The sequence below is a fragment of the Amphiura filiformis genome, chromosome 20 (assembly GCF_039555335.1).
Source record: "Amphiura filiformis chromosome 20, Afil_fr2py, whole genome shotgun sequence".
In the NCBI taxonomy this organism is placed as follows: Eukaryota; Metazoa; Echinodermata; class Ophiuroidea; order Amphilepidida; family Amphiuridae; genus Amphiura; species Amphiura filiformis.
In genome coordinates this window covers 4,286,467-4,308,885 of record NC_092647.1, presented here as the reverse complement: position 1 = coordinate 4,308,885, position 22,419 = coordinate 4,286,467, and the positions used below count along the sequence as shown (strand labels likewise).

The following is a 22,419-nucleotide window of genomic DNA, read 5'->3' as shown; positions in this document are numbered from 1 at the left end:
CTCTCAGCTGGTCAGAGTAGTGCCCTGGAAAGGCTACAACGTCGTGCATGCAGGATTACGCTGGGCCAAAATTTCACCTCCTATGCTGAGGCCTTGCGGACTTGCGAGCTTGAGTCCCTGTTTGATAGGAGAGAGAACCATTGCCGCAGGTTTGCCGAAGGGCTTGCCAACTCATCGCGTACCAATGATCTTCTCCCCCCTACCAGACAGGCGTGTCATGCTCGCAATCTCCGCAATGCGCATCACTATTCCCAGCTGCGTTTCAGAACATCTCGCTTCAAAAACAGCCCCATCCCCTATTTTGTTGATGCATTAAACAAGTAGGGCGCCGTTTATTCGGGTTTTCCTGCATGCACGCACATTTCAGCTTTTATATTTATTGTGCAATAATAGTGTGAATTTATAGTATTTACTTGTGTCTGCCATTTTATGTTATTTTATATACTTTTTTCATATTTATATCAATTTTAATGAATGCTTTGCTTTTACTCTGTACATTGACATGTAATTTGACCTTCGGGTCACAATATGTTGGTTTTAATAAATATACTTATATTATTATTTAATTGATACTCACCTGTTGTGTAGAGCGTTAATATGATGCCGGATCAGTGACCAATTTAATGGCGGAACCCCTTTGTTAGCTTTTGTTCGAAATAATGGTACCACTTTTATGAATAGCCTGTCGCAACTTCTAATCGGCATCAAACGAACAAAGCATTATATAATCTATTGATTCTGACCATCACTTGGCTCGTTGGATTCGTCTATACACTCAATGGCAAAGTGGTGATTTTGTTTTTCCTTGTCTCACTAGTGGGCGATGTGTTTTTGTTTTTGTTATTGTTTATTTATTTATTTTTTTGTTTTTTAATTCCACAACTTTTGAAATAAACTGGTTATACCCAAACTTTAGTTAGTTCCTTGTCATGATCTTTGAACTTATGTTTTGCCACCTAAATAAGTTTCATGTGATTTATATGATCAAAGTTAGAGTAACAAATAGCCGCCATTTTGAATTCCAAGATGGCTGTCCTCTTCGTGTTATATTACAGAAAATATTGTTTCACAACAAACTGTAAATTTTTAATCGTTTGTGAAAATGTAATTACGTGTTAAACCAATGGCGTGGTCACAAATTGTACCCCCCCACGCCTCCCGGCCGCTTAATTTCTTTCTGCAACCATAATGGACTGCAATATATACCGTAACTAACCGCATAGTCCGAGGGAAGTTCCATTATTGTTAGGGTTAGGGTCTTAGGGTTAGGGTCTTAGGGTTAGAATCTTAGGGTTAGGGTTAGGATTGGGGTTTATGGTTAGGGTTAGGGTTTAAGGTTAGGGTTTAGGGTTAGGGTTAGGGTTAGGATTAGGGTTAGGGTTAGGATTAGGGTTAGGGTAATGGTTAGGGTTAGGGTTTAGGGTTAGGGTTAGGGTTTAGGGTTAGTGTTGGGGTTAGGATTAGGAGATGATATACGTATTTATAGCACTAATATACTAGTAATAGTATATTGTGTGTATGCACTTTATTGCGTAATCAATAAGTATGATAAACAAACACCTTTCTGACACAACGACTCATAGCACAGTGGTGTAGGTATTAGACTTTGAATATTATAGATTGTAGGTTCGAACCCCCAGGTAAACCGTTGTAGAATTTTAATTCTAGTAAATTTCTTTTTATTTTATTAAGTAAGAGAAAATAATAATGGCAATACACTCGTGTTATATATGGTCTCATACTTACATGTATGTTGGCCTACTATGTGTTATCGTATTGCGGCCCATTATGGTTGCAGAAAGAAATTACGCCTCCCGGCCCTGGTGATTGGATTTAGGAACAAGTTCCGAAACTGCCCTCAAATCTATCACTGGTCTGGGATTTCTAGGGAATTCTATGGTTTGTGTTGATGGCGCCAGACTTGTATTGTTGAAAGTTGGTAGGCAAATTTATATATAAAAGCTTGCAAAGTGGCTTTCACGGAGATAGTAGTAGCCTGGGTTGCCTTAAAATTCTTCCGGCTTAAATTGCGTATAATTTGAGAAGATTGATAGCTTAGGGCGTTGATCCACGCTTAAGTCAGGTCAAACTTTAATACAAAGTTTACACAAAGTTTAATGCTGTAAAGCCAATTTCTTTCCTGTATGTAGGCCTATATTTTGTAGTATATTAAACAGAAATTGTTATATGGTGCTTTTTGGGTTTTATTTAAAGGAGTATTTCGTGATCCTAGCATCCTCTTTTTATGACATTTTCAGTAGATATCCACGAAAAAAGCTTATCCCCAAAATTTCAGTTGATTCCGATTTTGCGTCTGCGAGTTATGCATGGTTATGTGCATTACACTACTCCATTGTAATTACGTTCTGGTGTACCGGAAAATAATTCAAATTTGACGATATTTTTGCTAAAAGAATTAATCTGCGAGAACATTATTGTACGTAAACATTATGTAACCAGTGGTTTTCAGCGGTATCATGAAAAATATCAACTTTTTTGTTTTGAGAAATGTGGGGGATGAGGCTGTGGATCACGAAGTCTGAGTTTATAGCTGATTTTGTTTTACATTAATTTTGGATAGTTTTCAGGTTATGTCTATAATAAGCGGGTTAGAATTGAGCTGTGTTACATCTCGTATAGGCCTATTTATTTTGTTAAAAAGGGTGATTTTTAATATTTACTGACATCGTGATTTTACTGACAAAGGTGATTTTATTTTACTGACAGTAAAAAACTTTTTTAAATACAATTTAATTGATTTTTATTAACTGTATTATATTGAAAATAGTAATACATTGAACAATATTTATATACACATGTATATAATCTATTAATACTACTACAGTACTACTGAGTGAAACATTAAATGTTTCCCGCCATTCCCAGATATATTTCTCTCACCGTATAAAATGTTCCAGTTCACCCAAAACTTATTTATTTAGCCTACTTCAATAAGAAAGTTTTCTTAACAGCCCAGTTTACATACAAATAGATATATTTCACGTGCCAAACCACTATTTGAACCTTTGAAGTCTCTAGGGTAGGAAAAAAGTTTGACAATTCTTTATTTGCATCTCAGGTTGAATTTGACCTTACCCTCTAGGATCTATATTGTCAGTGTCAGTGCCCTCGCAGCCTCTACCACACTGCACCTTGAGATGCAAACTTTTACTTTCGACAACAAAGTACTGTCAAGTGAATAAAACTGTCTTCGGAATCTTTGTTTTGATTTTGAAGCTACTTGTACAAAATTACAACCTAATAAAGTCAGCAAACGGGATACCACCATGATGCATTTCGATGATATTTTACTTCAAATTGGCGAGTTTGGTCGCTATCAAAAGCGTATGTATTTCTTGGTTTGCTTGATGATTCTTACGGTGGCATGTCATCAGCTTGCGTTAGTGTTCCTTGCGGCAGAGGTCAACCATTGGTGCCGTGTGCCCGAGATGGAAACTGAGAATTGTACAGAGTGGTATATGGAAGGGTATATCGACGAGCCAGTATCGGTTGAAGATTGTGAAATGCTGAAAATGAAAATGAGTATTCCACCACCGAAAAAAAAATCGAAAACAAAAGAGGTAAATTAATTTGCATGTTCCGTTTAAAAATCTCTCTCTATAAAAAACAAATTAATATTTATACTAAAAGCCTATTTATGTTGCGAGACGTTTAGTTAAATAAATTAACTATTCAGTGGCTCCGGGACCGGGAGCTCGGCCCAATAATTTTGAAGCCTATGGAAAAGTACCACTGCCCTCCAATAATTTGGGCCAGGCACCATTGGCACCCCACCCCCCATATTAATCATTTTCGGAGCCTCTGCTATTCCAACAATTCGAAGAAAATATTTTGATTTTCCATCTTTATATCCCTCGACGAATTTATGAGGAAACGAATGAAAACAAATATTTTAAGAACTTGGGTACAGAAGAAATGCGACTCGGAAAAATGCAGCACTCAATTTTACTTTGTATTTTTTTGACAAACATCATAAATTTTGACAGTCCAGGTATATAAATAATAATATTGGAAGAGTATAAGTATGGTATACATCAAAACACCTGAAAAATAAAGTTCATAACACAAATTTGCAGGTTTACTTGTTCATGTGTATAGATGATTTGCTCAGTCAAAAGCCTTTACACTTTTGTAAATGGGGCTCTTTATGTTTGCATGTTTCAAAAGCGCTCGATATGATAGTAAACACATAATGCTTACTATCGACTTTTTACGGTAGTCGGTCCCAATGTCTAGATGAATTATTTCTCTCTTTTTCCATACAGGTTATGTTTTCTCAATGTGATCGATATATAAATCTAACGGAGAGTACAATGACAAACAGCTATAGCGCTAACCCGCTACTTTTAAATAACGCAACAAACGGCGTGGATAACTCTACTAGCAAAAGGCCTACTATTAAATGTCCTGATGGCTGGGTATTTGACACATCGCAATATAAATCTACTATAGTTACAGACGTAAGTTGGAACAAAGAAGTCTTGGGTTTTTTTTAATACATTGCGCACAAACAATATCGGTACACTTAAAACAAACCAATATTTTAAAGACACTAAACCTAATTTACTAAAAAATATAATCAATAGATGGATGACGTTGTTCTGCGTATTTTGACACCTCATTCGGCACAATACGACTTTATTCCCTCAAGTTATACCAATTCAAATAAAAAAAGAGAGCATTTCAATAGTGACACATTAGGAATATTTCTTCCGTCAGGGTAATTCCCATCGGTTTTTGTAGCGTGCTCATTATAGCGTGACAGATCAACACGCACTCGCTGTGCTCGTAATAAGCGTGTTTCGAGGGAACAGTCTTTGTAAATCTTTGTCACTTTCGAAATGCTGTCTTTTTTCATTCAAATTGGTATATTGAATGCAGTGCTAATATTGCCTATTGCTTTAATATACTCGAAGTATATGACGCATAATGTACTCTTGCAAATACATTCGTATTGTGCCGAATGATGTGTCAAAATACGCATGCAACACAACATTGTCCATCTGTTGGTTATTTTGTTTGGTAATTTAGGTGTCTTTGAGATATTACTTTTGTGGGAAGTGTACGGATACTTTTTGTGCGCAGTATATAATCATGTGTAGTACAGGGTGTCCCTGAAAGAACTGTACCATTGGAAAACCAAAATTAATGCCCAAATCAAACATGAGCGAAAATGAGCACAAAGTCGCCAGGACACAATAGAAGATATAGTCCATTAATCATGAAAAAATTATTTAAAAAAGAAAAAATTCTGGAGGAAATATTGATTTTTGAAGACCCGAAGCAAGGAGCCATCCTAACATGTTGGCATGAAGTTAAAGGGTATGAAATAAGGATTTAAAATCGGGAATATTTCAGAAAGTTATTTTGCCAACTTTATACTCATTTTGTGAGAGCTGGTCATACTAAGTTTTAAAAGGCTTTCCTTTTCTGAACCCTCGAAACTATTTATGTGCAGTTTTGTTTGGATCGGGCATTATAATACCGAAAAATGAAAGTTTCCGATGGTACATTTCTTTCCGGGACACCCTGTATGTAATCTTAATTTGAGTGATAAGTCAAATGAGATCCTATGGGTTCTGTTTTATCAAGAAACGTAACATAACCTCTCAATCCATACAGAGATTATTATATAATTTAATTTCAAACGGAAATTACTAAATCAGTGGTAAAAAATATATGATCAACTGAATTAACAAAGTTATCATTCCCAGTGGAACACAAGGACAGGTTCATATCACTGAATTTAGAGGTTTTATCAAAATCGAAGTGAATTGATTAAAAGTAAGCATATGCGACGTATTCTTTACAGGTCGAGTTCCAAACTTTGAACCCTACCAAATTGGATTCACAGTGGGTTGGATTCATGGGCTGGATTGTATTCTAAATGTGATGCTTTAAACATTTTAAAACAGTTTTGTTGTAAATTTCACCTCAACATGCACGCAGCATGGATAGGGAATAGGGAAATGTTAAACCAGGGGTCACAAGTCACATTCTCAGCCCCGGGTGCAACGTCTGGTGCCGGGTATATTTACACCACCAGCGTGGTTTAAAGGAGGATAATAGACATAGGCTATTTATAGTAGGGGCTGTGCAATTATGTCTACTAATAGTATATCCGGGAGTAAATTCTTAACAAATGCCACAAATCGTCCCCTCCCCTAGCTTTGGTCGTGCCAAATAATTTACAATAATGTACAATAATTATGTGTTAAGTCCAGATTTAGCATGTAGGGCCTAAGCGAATTTATTTAGGATAAATTTCCACTTTTTACAAATTCTGTATCCTCCCGCAAAAAAAATCATGGCTATGGGTCTGATCCCGGGACTCGTCCTCTTTTTACAGCTGAGTATCAAAAAATGATTATTAACAATTTCCCGGGCAATTTTCAATAGTAATGCCAGTACTATTGACAGTACTATCATTATCTTAATTTGATACTTTTTTCTGCAGTTTGATTTGGTGTGCAGTAATGGCGATCTACCCAACTATTCGGCGTCAATATATTTCAGTGGCGTTCTTATTGGAACATTCGGTTTTGGATGTATTGCAGACCGGTAGGTTTTGTGGGGACACAGCCCCAGCACACCAATAAGCATACATATATATATGCTATACATGTATCACAATGCATATACGTCCAACACACCCCACCCATACAACCCCATCCCCATGCACCCCCCCCCCCCCCTACATTTAACACCCATCTATGCACCCCATACTTATAAATCACGTGACATATCGCATCCAACACACAAAGAAAACCAAGAATACGGATGCCCTAAATCTTACGCAACTGTCAAAAATGGATTCTTTGGCACCAATAACATATATAAAAAACACCAATATCAATAGAATAAGGCATAGAATAATATTTTTTATGCAAAATGATAATTTTCAGACCCCCTTCACCCTGTCCTAGTAAATTTTTTTGGCCGACACCTACTCCTTTTTTTGCCGATTTCAATAAATAAAAAGGTGTTAAAATGCTCAGGAGATCATCAAATAAGCTTGAGCTCTAAGGAATCTGAAACATCATGGTTGTATAACTCACCCCTACTTGAAATGAAACCATTATTTAGTATCAAAATAAAACTAATAAAATGTGATGCGATCAAGCAAAATCAGTCGGAACTCGGAAATATTGATTTTGAGATATAAACAAACAAGGGCAATATTTCCTTTTGTTTCCTTTTGTTTTGGAAACTCTTTAATTGCTCATATCTTTGGATCTGGTTGTTCAATTTCATTGGGATTTTCTGCAAAATGCAGCTTTGCAGATGTTTTTTAATACTATCCTATAAGAAACTGAAAGTTTATATTTCCGAGTTCCGACTGATTTTGCTTGATCGCATCACAAATATATAACCGCTTTCTAAAACAGTAAACACATAAGTTAGTAAGTTTGTTGCTGTAAAAAGTCTTTTTAACCACCATGTAAGAACCGTTTATCAGAATATGTCACAACTTACATTATCTTTGAATAAACAAATGTTGTTTTTCAGAATTGGTCGATACCCTAGCTTGTTTATTTGCCTTTTCATACAATTTACTGTCGGTATTGGAGTGGCATTCGCACATAATTTCTGGACTTTCACATGGCTTCGCTTTATCGTAGCAACAGTCAATATGAGCATCTTTATTTTAGCCTTTGTTATTGGTGAGTATTTTGCCAGTAGTAGGCTTTATAATAGATCAGATTGGTAATAGGTAAGCCGCCTTGAACTCTGACCGTGATATTGATATTCGTTGAAAGCAAATAACATTAATGCTGACTGTGTTCTTCAGGGCAGAATGTGTCAAAATTGGCACGGTGACGTCGAAAATGGACACATTAGGAAATGAATTTGGAGAAAACCTTCTGACAATAAAATACTACGCTGAGCCATCAGCCTGGGTGGCTCACGCTCCAGTAATTTCGGATGATTGAGCCCAGTAATACATCAAAGAATGTGTTCCAATTCATGAAAACAAATAGATAATCAGCTTATCGGATTAAAAGCTTACAGGGAAGGTCTTGCTGCTCAGCGAGTGTTTGTAATTATCAGAAGGTTTTCTCCAAATCCATTCTCTAATGCATATCGTATAAGCTTACTGCTACTGATGTCCCAGCAAACATAAAACACTTTCAAAATGTTGTAAACAGGTTATAGTTTAGGTTTTAGGTTTTGGTAAAAACATTTTAATAAGATTAATTGTAGGGTTATATAAAGGTCTTAAACATTATGTTAGAATATTTGCAGTAAGTTATCAAAATGCTTTTGAATGTGTTATGAAAGTGTTTGTACCCTTTATATACCCTTTATGTAACCCGACATTTAAACATTTTCTGACAACCTTTTCTAACCTCAAGTACCTCTGTACCTCAAGTATAAGACCATGCACTGTAGCCAAAAGTCGGGCATTAATCTAGGAGATCACCAAATATGGACCATGAGTATTACATAATAATGCCCTCCTATATGACAATTGCTGAGCAAGGAAGACGCACTGTGCCCTCTCCTTTACTGTGGGAGATATTTTTTCTGGTTTGTTTAATTTCAAATGAATATGGTCAATATTTTAAAGCTATATCCACATTCAAGAGGAGAACGAACTCTTATCATTTATGTGGATCAGGCCGTTGCAACTCATTCATATACTAGCGCAATACAAAAAAGGTGGCGACAGCGTCGGCTTTCCCTGTGTATTACTGTGCGCTTAAATGGCGTCCGATGGCGTCGCCAATAGGCACCAAATTGATTCATGGGCGGCGCCATATTGGAAAAGTAAAGAAAAATGCTGCTGCCACCACGATAGTACTAAAAGCTACGTAAAAAAAATATGCGTAGTGCTGTGGAGACTTATGCTAATTAAAGAAAAATGCTGCTGCCATCTACGTCCACATGTTGCAAGCGTGACGATCGCTGACCTCACATCGATGAACGGAGTTGCAATTCCATCGCACTTCGTGCTCTATTCTTCTTCCATGTGTGGATCCGATCGCAAATATGTGATGCGATCAATCAAAATCAGAACTCGGAAATATTGATTTTGAGATATACATTAGGCATACAAAGGAAATATTTCCTTTTGTTTCCTGTTGTTTTGGAAACTCTTTAATTGCTCATATCTTTGGAACTGGTCGTTCAATTCTGCAAAATCCAGATGTGTAAATCATTTTTACTATCCTATAAGAAACTGAAAATGTAATATTTCCGAGTTCCGACTGATTTTGCTTGATCGAATCACATACCGTAAAACCTCGTCTATAAGCATATATAGTGTTTTTGATGAAAGCTAAATTAATACGAGGCTGTCGTAAATATGCCAATACAATAGATGGGCTTTACAATAGTACTTATTTGTATATGCTTTTAGCGGTATTTTATTTGATCAAACTCTACAAAGTTATAATGATGTCGAATGATGGCGCCTGAATTAAGTTAAATTTCATCAAAATCACTCTATATGCTTGTAGACGAGGTTTTACGGAATATTGACAGGTGCCTTTGTGAATGTGATTTCTTAATAATTATCCCGCTGCACAGCCAAAATTTGGGCTATTCCAGTTGAAATCCACACTATCCCTGTGGAAGATTTTGGAAATATCTTCCACAAGGGGAGCAAGTTTTTCAAATGTAATCGGTCAAAGTTAATCCTTTTGAAACCCATACTCCCCTTATCGTTTTACCTATATCTTGGTCGATCCTTCATATATCCCACAACTCAAATGAGTGTTTCAAACGGAAGTTACCCAATTGTCTAAGCTTGTCTATTCTATTCGAAACTTATACTCCCTCTGTGGACTTTGAAAACTTTAGCTAAATCTTCCACAGGGGTAGTGTGGATTTTAAATGGAAAAGCCTAACTAAAGGTATTACTTTCCTATTTGACGTTTTTCTTGGACTGTAGTGTATTGAGTTATTGTACCATTTCTCCTTCTTTCAGGCACCGAATTTGTCGGTCCTTCTTGGAGAGGATTTACCGGTATGGGAGTAGAATTCTTCTTCGCTTTTGGATACATGATACTGGCTATTCTTGCATATTTCATTCGTGATTGGAGAACGCTGCAAATAGTCATTACTGTGCCCATTGCGTTATTTTTTCTTCTAATTCCGTAAGTATAATTTTGCAATAGTGTTTTGAACTTGTGCCTTAAATATTTTAAACGTATAACGAGTAAAGCATTTTCCCCGGGCTTTTCATGGGTGGAGATCCGAGATTTATTGCATTCTGCTATACGTATCTGTCAGGAACGCCACTTCAATTAATGGAGACAGTCGAAGCCCGGAGTCGAAGTCAATAATCGGGTTCTTTAAGGTGTACGGGGATGTGCCACGGTTTGGAGGTACATTTTCAGCAATGTTGGCATATCGATGGGTTCGATTTAAAGACCAATGCTGGCCGTATATTGGTCTTCATTGGACGCATTTGGGCAAACATGCCCTTACAGCACCCCATTCATGCCATTTGGGTGATTTTTGTTTCACTGTTGTTTTGCAAAAACAGCAAAGAGTAGGGAGAGGCCTAGCATCCGAAATTCTGCGCGGCACATCCCTGTACAAAACTTTTCCAAGATCCCCCACTACAGTCCCTCCTTTCCATCCTTCTCATCCTAATATGACCTTCTCTCTGATTGACCTACAGTGTCTTACCAGAATCGGCACGTTGGTTAATTGCCCAAGGTAAACTGGACAAAGCAGAGAAGATCTTGCGGAAGGTAGCCATGGTTAACAAACGGGTTCCACCGGAGAATATGCTCACAAGTGACGAGGAAAAGGAGATGACTGAACGCGTTAGTATAGGATTTGTACATAATTGATTGAAGCTGAATTTTAAATTGAATCGCTACAAATACTTATGTTGCTCTTAATTGCTTTCGTTCTATCTTAGTTTAAATGTCAATTTGTTTGTTTCGTTTGACAGCCTCCTAGTTATTCACCAACAACTGATAAACACAAACCGACAAATACATTCATTGATCTATTCAAAACACCGCAATTACGGAAGGAGACAGTCAACCTCATGTTTAACATGTAAGTTACGAAATGAGACTTTCTCGACGGGATTCATAATAAGTTATAGTAGGCCTATTTCTGCGAGTACGCCGTCTGTTATCACAGTACCGGTGCAGCCGGTCCCTGCGTGAGTGGGTGAGCTTTAGTCAGATGCGTCTCTCACTTCATCAGGAGTGAATGGAGTCCAAGACGCAACTGACTAAAGCTTGACCACTCACACAGAGACCGGCTGCAGCGGTACTGTTATAACCGACGGCGTACTCGCAAAAATACTTAAGTTAAGCTTATAAATCGGACATAAATCAATATGCATATTAATGTCTGAGGATATAGTTAAACATGTGTCGTATATCGCTTTTGTAGAGTTTGTGATTTAAAAAGCTGACGTAACAATAAGCACTGATAAGTAGGCATTTCATACGAAGTTCAAGCTATGCAGAGGGAATGAAGTCGGGTTTTTTTCTTCATATGTAAGCATACAAAATGAGCGTATTGTCAAGACTTTGCTAAGGGTCTACAGTTTTATTCCGTGAGCTGTACACTCCCTGTCGTCATGGATGAAAGAGATACGACTTTTTTTCATGCTGTCATGATGCTATGATAAGGCTTACATAAAGGTAGGCCTACCTGCAGGAACTTGAAGTCAGAGTAATGGACATAAGATATCAAAATGGGTCTTTACGCTAAACTCGAAGAGAAGATCTTTGGTTTGATTTTTTAACCGTGTGAATACGATGAAAGCAATAGTATAGTGCTATTAAGGGATGGGGTATGAACGTTTGGACAGTATTTATTGTGGGACATTAGAGCACATCAGCCATATCGAATTGCATTCTGAATACGAAGAATGTCCTTCTGATATCAAGTAATTTTGATTTTTTGAAATTCGCAATGTAATACACATTTTATGGTAAATCATTAAAATTGATATTTTTGATATTTAACAGTACTCGAAGTAAACTTTATAAATCTGATGATTTATACTTAACGTGTATGTAGGTGGGATGAAATGCCGACGATCAATTGAAAATTTTGACCTTTCGTATTGAAGATATGGATTTTTTTTCCCAAAACTCCAAAAAAGTTAGGTCTTTTTGGAAAGTAAATCCATATCTTCAATATGAAAGGTCAAAATTTTCAATTGATCGTCGGCTTTTCCTCTCAGCTACATACACTTTAAGAATATATCATTAGATTTATAAAATTTCCTTCGAGGACTGTAATATATATCAAAAATTTGAAAATATCAAATTTTTATAATTTGTCATAAAATTTGTATTATATCGTGATTTTCAAAAATGAAAATTATTTGATATCAGAAAGACATTATTCGTATTCAGAATGCAATTCGATACGTCTGTGGTGCTCTCATGTCCCATAAAAAAAATACTGTCGAAACGCTCTAAACGCTCATTTCAGATCCCTTAAACAAAGGTGCTATTTCAACATGCTCATCTCCCTTTGTTAAGTTGCTAATCTGTATTTATCCTTTCATTGTAATTCTTTAATTTCAGGCTTGTGAACAACCTTGTGTACTACGGGCTGTCGATAAGTACATCATCCCTGGGTGTAAATGATTACTTGGCTTTCTTCATTTCTGGAGCTGTTGAAATTCCTGGTTATATATTTGCGTTGCTAGCCATGAACAGATGGGGCCGGAGACCCATCATTTGTATCTCCATGTTACTCGGAGGTTCCGCTTGTATTTTAACTACAGTCCTTCGTAAGTATACCATTGGTGTATGAAATTAGGCCTAAACCCGATTTGGTAAATGCATCCACACACAACCCCCCCCCACCCCACCACCATCACCACCATCACCAAAACCACCCGCCCACCCACACCACCATTACAACTACCTGCATTATACCAATAAACAATCAAAAATATATTGATGAGTAATTGATAAAACATTGCCAGTATCACTTCAAAATATACCAAAATTACATTCACAACAACCCCAATACCCCGTATACTCACCCCCCCCACACACACACACACACACATACCCGACACATCAACGAGACAAGAAGGACGATTATAATTTATCAAGAAGAGGCCAATTGTATTCTTCAGTTATTTGAAATTATTAATAAACGCTTCCCCGGTATCGGGTAAAACTACTTTGCAATAATTTGCTTATTGCTTCGCCGTCAAATGATAACACTATGCAATAGTTCAATCAGTGGCGTAACTAGGGGGGGCAGGGGGGCAATTCTGTCAGGTATTAAAAAATTCGCGGGGGGTAGGGGCGCCAATTTTGTTTCTTGCCCCGGGCGCTACCAACCCTAGTTACGCCACTGAGTTCAATGTATAAATTCCGGCGAAACACCCCCCATCTCCGCCCCCCCCCTCCCCTCCCCCCTCCCCCACACCAAGAAATAACAAGTTTTCCAGAGACGAGCAAAAATGTTATTTGAAAGTAACATATACCTGGAAAACTGGTAAAACAACATTGCAATTTTTTGTATATTACTTTGCTGCCAAAGTATTAAGGGATCTGGAATGAGCGTTTTGAGCGTTTCGACAGTATTTTTGTGGGACATGAGAGCACATCAGACATATCGAATTGCATTCTGAATACGAAGAATGTCTTTCTGATATCAAATAATTTTCATTTTTTAATTCACGATATAATACAAATTTTATGACAAATTATTAAAATTTGATATTTTTCACATTTTTGATATATAACAGTCCTCGAAGTAAATTTTATAAATCTAATGATATGTTCTTAAAGTGTATGTAGCTGGGAGGAAAAGCCGACGATCAATTGAAAATTTTGACCTTTCATATTGAAGATATGGATTTTTTTTCCCAAAAAGACCTAATATTTTTGGTGTGTTTTTGGAAAAAAATCCATATCTTCAATACGAAAGGTCAAAATTTTCAATTGATCATCGGCTTTTCATCCCACCTACATACACTTTAAGTACATATTATCAGATTTATAAAAGTTTACTTCGAGTACTGTTAAATATCAAAAATATCAATTTTAATCATTTGCCAAAAATGTGTATTACATTGCGAATTTCAAAAATCAAAATTATTTGATATCAGAAGGACATTCTTCGTATTCAGAATGCAATTCGATATGTCTGATGTGCTCTAATGTCCCACAATAAATACTGTCCAAAGGTTCATATCCCATCCCTTAACACAATACAATATTGCAATGTCTACATCAGCGTCTCAAAACCCTTCATAAACCCACACACATAGCAATCAACAACACCCATGAGAGAGGGGGAATTATTTGAAATTATTAATAAACGGGTCACCGGAACCGGGGAAAACAACATTACAATTGCATATTGTTTTGTCACCAAAACATTAACACAATACATAATTGTAATGTAAAGACACAGACCACAGACACCTGCAAATCACCCACCCTTCCCACACACACCTTACACACACCCCATGCACACCCCCACCTATTCACACACGCCCCATACCAGGAAGGGGCAAGGATGTATAGCATAAAGAATGTGTCAAACGGTATCTCGGAAACAGACAAAACATCATTCGTATTTTTGCATTTCAGCTATCGGTGTAGGTAGAACAGTGGTGGCCATGGTAGGTAAATTTGGCATCTCGTCATCTTTTGGTATTATTTACATCTACGCTGCAGAATGCTTCCCGACACCCGTCAGGTAGGGTAATAAAGAATGTTACTTTCAAAATAGCGTAATGTGTGGTAAACAACAATACACATACAGGACTATCATTTGTATAGACGAATCCAATTTCACGCATTCCTACACCTCAATGGCTGCCAAAGTTGGGTCCCCGTCGGCTCCATCTCACCTAAAATGTGAAATGATGCGGCCCGGAGGGTATTTTAAACTGCAATCTATCACCTGTGTTACACGTAGGCAAAAGAATAATGATAGTGTACAACACAAAAGAATCTAACATCGAATTTTAAGCGGCTTTAATCCACCCAATTGGGCAATCACTACACCAGTTTGGTGCATGCGGGGACCCGTCATGGCCGACCAATTCCTAGCCTGACCATGACTTGGCTCGTTGGATTCGTCTATACGTGGTTCAGTTCAGTTTAAGGTTAGCAACTATTTTTTAAATAGTTTAAAAGCTGTTGCGATTTGGTAGCTAACAGCATCTTGCGAATGGCAGTGAGCTTTGGCAAAGATTGTATAAGTCATTTCATAGCGAGCATGTAGAAGAATTCAAATATCACAGATAAACTTTTGTAGGTTCTGTGGTTCTTGAATTATGTTGTAAAGAGGGCTGAAACAACAACACTTTTGTAAAACGTACATGACCCATTAACAACAATAAATCAAGCACGTTTTCAAAGTATATGATTTGTAGAATGAACTTTTGCAAAACACCAAAGTGTTATTTTTCAATAATATATTGATTTAAATACTGAAAAATACCTCGTCTACCCTTAAATCGCGTTTTCTATATCAAAATGATTCAATACATGTTAATGAAAAGATCGGCACTTTCAGAAGTAGCCCAAACATTAGGAGCTACCTCGGGCTATTCCCGAAACACAATAAAGTGTTGGTTTGCTAATACTGACGAACATAGATAAGTGTATTAATAATAAATAATATTAACTGTAGAGGGCGTCGGTATTATATTCTGTAGCGCAAAGCCATGGTTGTTAGCCGAGTTGCTGAATGATTCAATACATGTTAATGAAAAGATCGGCACTTTCAGAAGTAGCCCAAACATTAGGAGCTACCTCGGGCTATTCCCGAAACACAATAAAGTGTTGGTTTGCTAATACTGACGAACATAGATAAGTGTATTAACAATAACAGCTCAATGTATAATATTAACTGTAGAGGGCGTCGGTATTATATTCTGTAGCGCAATAAGCCATGGTTGTTAGCCGAGTTGCTGAATCGCGACGGTACGGCATTCTCACGTCTACGACTACATGATCTAAATAATCGGTACCTAAGTACATAATCCCCCAGTTCCCCATTATGCAGTTTGATTTTTTATTACGCAACTATCGATTCTGCTCACTTCAAGTTTATCCAACTTAGCATTCATTGCTTACGGCGCGTAAAGGCAATCAACACGGGGAACTGAATGATAGCTAGTGTAGTAGGTAGTAGGCAGTGATGCCAACGCCGCGCCTTAGGCGCACAATTGGGCTACTTGGCGATCACTTGCCGCTACTCAAAAAAGCATGCCGCTACTTGTCTAAAATTGGGCTACTTTTGCCAGTCTCAGGCCGCGGCACTAATTTGATGTATTTTCCTTTCAATTTAGCCGATTTATAAAGGTTTTGAGTCTTTGAAGCTCCAAATTGAAATTACAATGGGTTTTGTGACCATTTATTGATCGGTCAGTAACTTCCCAGTAAGTACCGGAAGTTTCAAAGTCAAGTGCTTTTCCGCCCAATTGGGTGTTTTGCGTTCTAAATTCGGGTAAATCCGCCCAAATATCCGGTATTGGGCGCTATTTTTGGAAGGTTAAAAATTGGGCTACTTGAGAATCCTTTACCGCGGCCTGGCGAGTCAATGCGCCGCGCCTTGACACTGAAAAGTTTTGGCAACACTGGTAGTAGGTAGGCCCCTACCAATCATTTTAGTCGTATCGTCGTGGTCGTGAAGTAGCAAACGTGATTCAGCAGTAACCAATGCAAAAACAGCTCAGCTATGCACAGCAGAAATAAATAGATACCAACGCCCTCTACAGTCAATATAATATGATGGGGTCGGACGGTTTGTAGATATCTAGGATTCGTAGGTAAAAGAAAACCAATTTTTATTATCCTTGCCATACAGAACCGCAGGTGTGGGATTGTGCTCCATGTGCGGACGTCTAGGCGGTATTATTGCACCCCTAATACTGGTACTTAGTAAATACTGGCAGCCTCTACCGCTCCTAATTTTCGGGTGTACAGCAGTATTTGCCGGATGTATTGCACTGTTTCTACCCGAAACATTGGGGAAAAGTTTGCCGGAAACCATTGAAGAAGGAGAGCAGCTTGGGTGTATGTATAATGTCATATTTCCTGGAGTTTATTTGCTAAGTCCGTTGGACCCAACCATTGAGTAATTATTATTATGGTTTAATAATTTGTTATGAGTTCGACAAACTGACGAATCCGGATTCGTCTTTTGGTTAAATTCGTGTTACGCATGAATTATTTTGAGTTAACTAACAACTGGGATAAGCGCTTTAGCTCCAGAGGGCAGCATATCGATTTTAGCGTACAAGTATTGGTATGTCAACATGTTTAATATTGTTGATATTTATTTAACTCAGACTTTTATTCGGGAATGTTTGGTGAAGCAACGTATCAATTGTAGGGTAAGATAGCATATACTGGTTTCTGGGGCTGTATTATTTTGTGGAAGTTTATTTATTATTTGTTAGGCACCACATCGAATTTGGTCCTATAGAACTATCGGTACCTGGTTAGGTATCGATGACTCTTAACATCATGCCCTGGGGATGTAATAAATTGTTTCAAGCATATTGATTAACAGTTGAATAGTGTTATTGTTTTTCATTTATATAAAAAAAAACAAATGCACTGTACAAATATTCAGGGTACGATAAAAAGTGCCATCGGTACATATTCGGGAACCGATAGCGCTATAGGACCAAAAAAGATGCTGTGCCTTAGTATTGACGAATTCTTGTTATTACTGGGTGCGCTGCAGACCAGAAAGGCCGAAAAGAATATTACTTTCTGATAATCATAATCAGGATATTTTGTCGGTCTTAAGTTAACATAAGCATCCAATCTTATCTTTTTCCAGTGCAAGATCCGGGAATCAATTTACCGTGGCGAAAAAGGACTGTTCCGGAGATGTCGTAATGCACTTTGTTGTCATGGTTGTGGGCAAAGATGGAATGCTACATGATGGAAGTAATGTCAAGAATGTCTCTCTCCATAACGTTGAAACAATGAATTTCTTTTATACTAGTATAAGAATGGATGTTTCATTGTACATCGGATGATCAGGGTATAATAATATACTTCAGGGTATGGTGTTTCAGGGTGGTTTAAAAAATAGTAAACTTTATATAAAAGAAATTTATATATATAATCAAACACGACTAGGCGAGGGTCTTGTCGAAAGTGACCTGGAAATGATGAATCGGTTCACAGTGGCGTGCGCAGAATTTCACGAGTGGGGGCTTTATAAAACAATAAAAGTCGAAGGGTAAACAAATAAAAAATCCTTTTAAAAAGGAATGGGCGCCCAATGTGAACTTGGATACGTGATGTGAGGAAATGCAAGGGGTTTGATTTGTTCAAAGAATTTCATCAGCAATAGTCAACTTTGTTCTTAGTTTGCGACTGTGGCAACAACGCAATCAGAGCTATAATATTGCCTTGTTTTCCTATTTTTGTAGCTTTTTAAAAAAAGCTGGGAAGTTTTTATCTGACATTTTTGAAAATTCAAACGAAAGACCAGTTTCCTTTTTTGCCCATCTGATAATTTTTCCCGACTTCCTCTAGTCTATAACTGACCAAACCTTCATTTCCCCGACTGAATTTCCCACTGACCAGTGGGGAGCTGGCCCCGATTCCCCATTTGCGCACCAACCCAACTGTAAGTCCCAACGTTTGCAAGTCGACTTATTAAATTATTTAAAATAACATAGATTTCCGTAATGTAGGCCTTGTTCCAGGACCAGTGAGGATAGGGCTGTTACTTAAGGCTCGTCAACCTTCATAAAAATGTCATTCATTTATCATATCTAAGACGAACTTCGGGACCTATTCTTTTTTACTTGAAATATTCAGATACAATGCATTTGGTGTCCGGAGGAAGATTTAATAATCAAAATTCAAAATGTTTGTTTGAATGTATATGCATGCTGCTATTTTGTTTGTCCGTTTATTATTGTTTTTCACAGTTGTAGATAACAAACACAGTGTACTAGTATCAGATTTAGCAGTCACGAATAGTTTATTTTTCATAGAAAAAATTACATAAAACACTCCACCATTTTGAACCAAATCATGTTATAACATTCTTTTAGTCATACAGTATTTCTTCCATTGGAGAACCTATATCCCACAAAACATTTACAGAAACATTTATTGCAGACATTATATTACGTAACTTGCACTTGCAGATTACCTTACATTCCAAAATTGTAAAACAGTGACTATCATAGTATAATATTTCAGTCCACTTTGACCCATTATGAGAAACTCAGCAAACACAAAATGTTCTTAAAACGTTTATTCAAAACGTTTTTATATAATAACATTTAAATGAATAAGTTTTTTAAAATATTATTGTCAACTACTTGGGGCAAACATTTTTGCAAAATTTTTTGTCAACAGTTAAATAACATTTTCTTTGCATCACGTTTTCAAAATTGTTTTATGCATTATTATTAAAACGGTTTTTATACCTTTTATATAACCCAACATTTAAACCTTTCTGTAAAACGTGTGTTTGCTGGGAAATCACTTTTTGGACTGAGTGAGTTTTGCAATACCATTGTTAACTCAATACCAGGGTGTGAGGACTTTTTTGGAAAGAAAGCAGATTGACTTGACTGGCGATTTAATATACGGAGTGGCAATGGCGTAGCGTGAGTCATCCTATTGGGGGCACTGACCATCATTACAGGCGGACCTGATTGGGGAGGGCGAGCGAGCACAAGCCATTTTTCGGCAATTTTCTTATGAGATTTTCAACATTTCAAATCCGATTGTGAGGAGGGGGGGCACGTGCACCATTTCTCCTATGACGCTATGCCACTAGGTTGTGAGTGTGTTTTAGAAAACTTGAATCCATGGCCAATCATGTATTTTTCCTTCAGTATACAAACTTAAAATATAAAACAATTGTTGCACAAAACAAGGTTTGACTTTACAAGCGTATATATTAAAAAGCCCAATTTGTGCTGCTCAGACTATGGACAATAATTCCAAGTTGAAAAATTTATATATAGGGCCGGTTTCTCGAAGCATGGCTAGTAGCCAGGCTTCCTAAGCCACCAGGCTTTTACCGGTGCTTACAATTTCACACCAAACATCACCTAGAAAGATAAATCAATAAAATAGATTCATATCACATTGGTAGAGCTAGCCTACTGGCTTAGGAAGCCTGATCACTAGCCAATCTTTGAGAAATCGGACCATGCTGTCCCAACATTTGAATTCCTCACACCGTGACTGATCTGAAATTGCTAGCCATCAGACAGGTAGGAACTTCACTGATTTGCAGGAGAGTATTATGATACAGCCTTTTTACAGGTAGGATTGTAACTAAACATACGTTTAACTTTTTGACTGACAAAGCGTTTTAAAATTAAAAGACTTAGTATGTAAATAAAATGTAAACAAATATGTAAATAAAATGTGTGTACAAAAAATAAAAGATGTACTTGTAACTCCATAAAATAAATGTTATGGTCGAATTCATTATTTTCATACAAACTAATGTGCACGAGGATGAAAAAGAAGTTACTTTTTGTCTATAGATAATGCAATCATTGGACTTTTCCAGAAGAGATCTATGTATACCCAGTCGGATATCCGTACTTTTTGGCCAGTCAGTATTGTTGGAAATCCAGACTTTTAAGGGGAAACAACAGCAGAAATATAGTTCTAAATTGGAAATCCTCTATTATTTGATATGCTCATTTTGGACCATTATGTGATTTAATTGCATTTCCACACTTTTTTACAGTAACACTGGTAACTGGAATTCCAGTGGTTTTCAGAAAGTAAACACAGAAATCCAGACATTTCTTGTATTGAAAAGTTTCTCCTCTATAGGGGGTGTGGCCAGTGTGCACTTATTGTCTGGAATAGCCCCTTGTTTGTGCCAGTGTCTTCTTCTGATGCCCCCCCTGTTGTTGTTTTTGTTTTTCCTGTTAAAGCAGACTTATTTTTGATAATTTTCACTCTATTTGACCATTTTCATTGACATTTGATTTTCATCTTTATTATTCTTTAAAGATGCAAAACTTTAAAGATGAATCTATAGAAGAAAATTTATTTTCTTATATAGTTGAATCACAAAAATTACTTTAGCAAAGGTTTTTACAATGCGCCAAGCCGCTTTTACAGTATAGCTTCAGCCCTATGTCTCCAATTTATATATTGCCAATCTTTGGCAGCACAAGGAATTGTTTGGCCCAAAATATTCTTCTGTGATATTTTAGTTTTGACTGGAGAGGAGAGAGGGATGGGGGATCCCACGATTTTTTTCGGGAGGGGGGGGGGTAAATTATAATGTTGATGTCAAATACTCTGTAAATTTCTATCAATATACATTTTTTTAATACTGTCCGATTCCACTGAGAAAATAATGACAAATGCAACAATGTTATGGCTACAATTGAAGTGGACACTATTCAGGGATGAAAGTCCACTTTTGACAAGCCTAAAAAAGCCTGAAAAACAGTGTGAAAATGACCTTAAAAAAAGCCTCAATTCAAACAAAAGCCTGAAAACTTACATCCCCAACACATTTAATTATGGCTAATGAATACAATTGTTCAAATAAAAAAAACCTACAAGGTAATATATAGTGTTACAAGAACACACAAGTGTTGTAATATTTTAATAAGCATTTGTCAACAACAGATTTTGCATTCTATGATTAACATATATAATTATACCAAAATGCAAACTAGCTCCCATTGATATTAATTATTGTTATTGCTATGTAACAAAAACATTTACTTGCATCATGTACATATACACATAATTATTATGTTGATGTTTTCAACCAATAATATCAATGTTAATCAACCAATTTGCCCAATTTAAGCAAACTTTAGTTTCATTTTTGTGGTTGGTTTTGGTGACAATCTTGATCTACAAACTGGCATCATTTTACGTTTGTCATTTTTGTACATTTACTGTCTTTATCAGAAATTAGCTATTCCAGTTGAAATCCACAACCCCTGTGGAAGACATGACCTTAATTTCCCACACAAGAATTGTATATTTCAAATGGAGTCTGCCGTTCAGGCAACCCCATTTGAAAATCACACTCCCTGTGTGGAAGATTAAGGTCAATATCTTCCATAGGGGATGTCAACTGGAAGAGCCAAATATCTGGATGAAAAATGATGATGACGCTTGTGTGGTAATTTTTCCTGTGACGTCACTTGATAGTGGGTCTGAAGAAACAACATGTGCTAAACACACATTCATGCATTGTTAGACCTAAAATACATGTATATACGGTATTGTAGTATATTTTCTCCTCCGTTTTATATTATATTTGCACCTCAGTTTTGACCACATTATAGTTTAAAACACTACTGTATTGTTTTTATCCTATAAAATACAAAAGAAACAAAAAACATGATGCTATTTGAAAAACAATCTTTGTTTTGTTTTTATCATATTTGTTTACTTCTTTGATGTGACAAAAAATACTGAGTGTATGCTGGACACTATACGC

General features: G+C 36.8%; 1 protein-coding gene across 1 annotated transcript; it reads left to right on the top strand.

Moving 5' to 3' along the window:
• Positions 1 to 3,138: 3,138 nt before the first annotated feature.
• LOC140142711 (organic cation transporter protein-like) lies at positions 3,139 to 20,656 on the top strand. Its single transcript, XM_072164711.1, has 11 exons — positions 3,139 to 3,581; positions 4,287 to 4,481; positions 6,479 to 6,582; positions 7,531 to 7,685; positions 9,956 to 10,124; positions 10,655 to 10,802; positions 10,934 to 11,043; positions 12,540 to 12,748; positions 14,574 to 14,682; positions 16,804 to 17,012; positions 17,788 to 20,656. The coding sequence occupies exons 1-11, from the start codon at positions 3,288 to 3,290 to the stop codon at positions 17,844 to 17,846; spliced, it is 1,761 nt and encodes a 586-aa protein (XP_072020812.1). The 5' UTR covers positions 3,139 to 3,287; the 3' UTR covers positions 17,847 to 20,656.
• The last annotated feature ends 1,763 nt before the right edge of the window (positions 20,657 to 22,419 follow it).

Bases quoted from the DNA above. Each gene is read 5' to 3' on its own strand.
- LOC140142711 (XM_072164711.1), top strand. From the start codon at position 3,288: ATGATGCATTTCGATGATATTTTACTTCAAATTGGCGAGTTTGGTCGC. The intron at 7,686-9,955 runs GTGAGTATTTTG...TCCTTCTTTCAG, and splicing joins TATTTTAGCCTTTGTTATTG to GCACCGAATTTGTCGGTCCT. The intron at 10,125-10,654 runs GTAAGTATAATT...ATTGACCTACAG, and splicing joins TTATTTTTTCTTCTAATTCC to TGTCTTACCAGAATCGGCAC.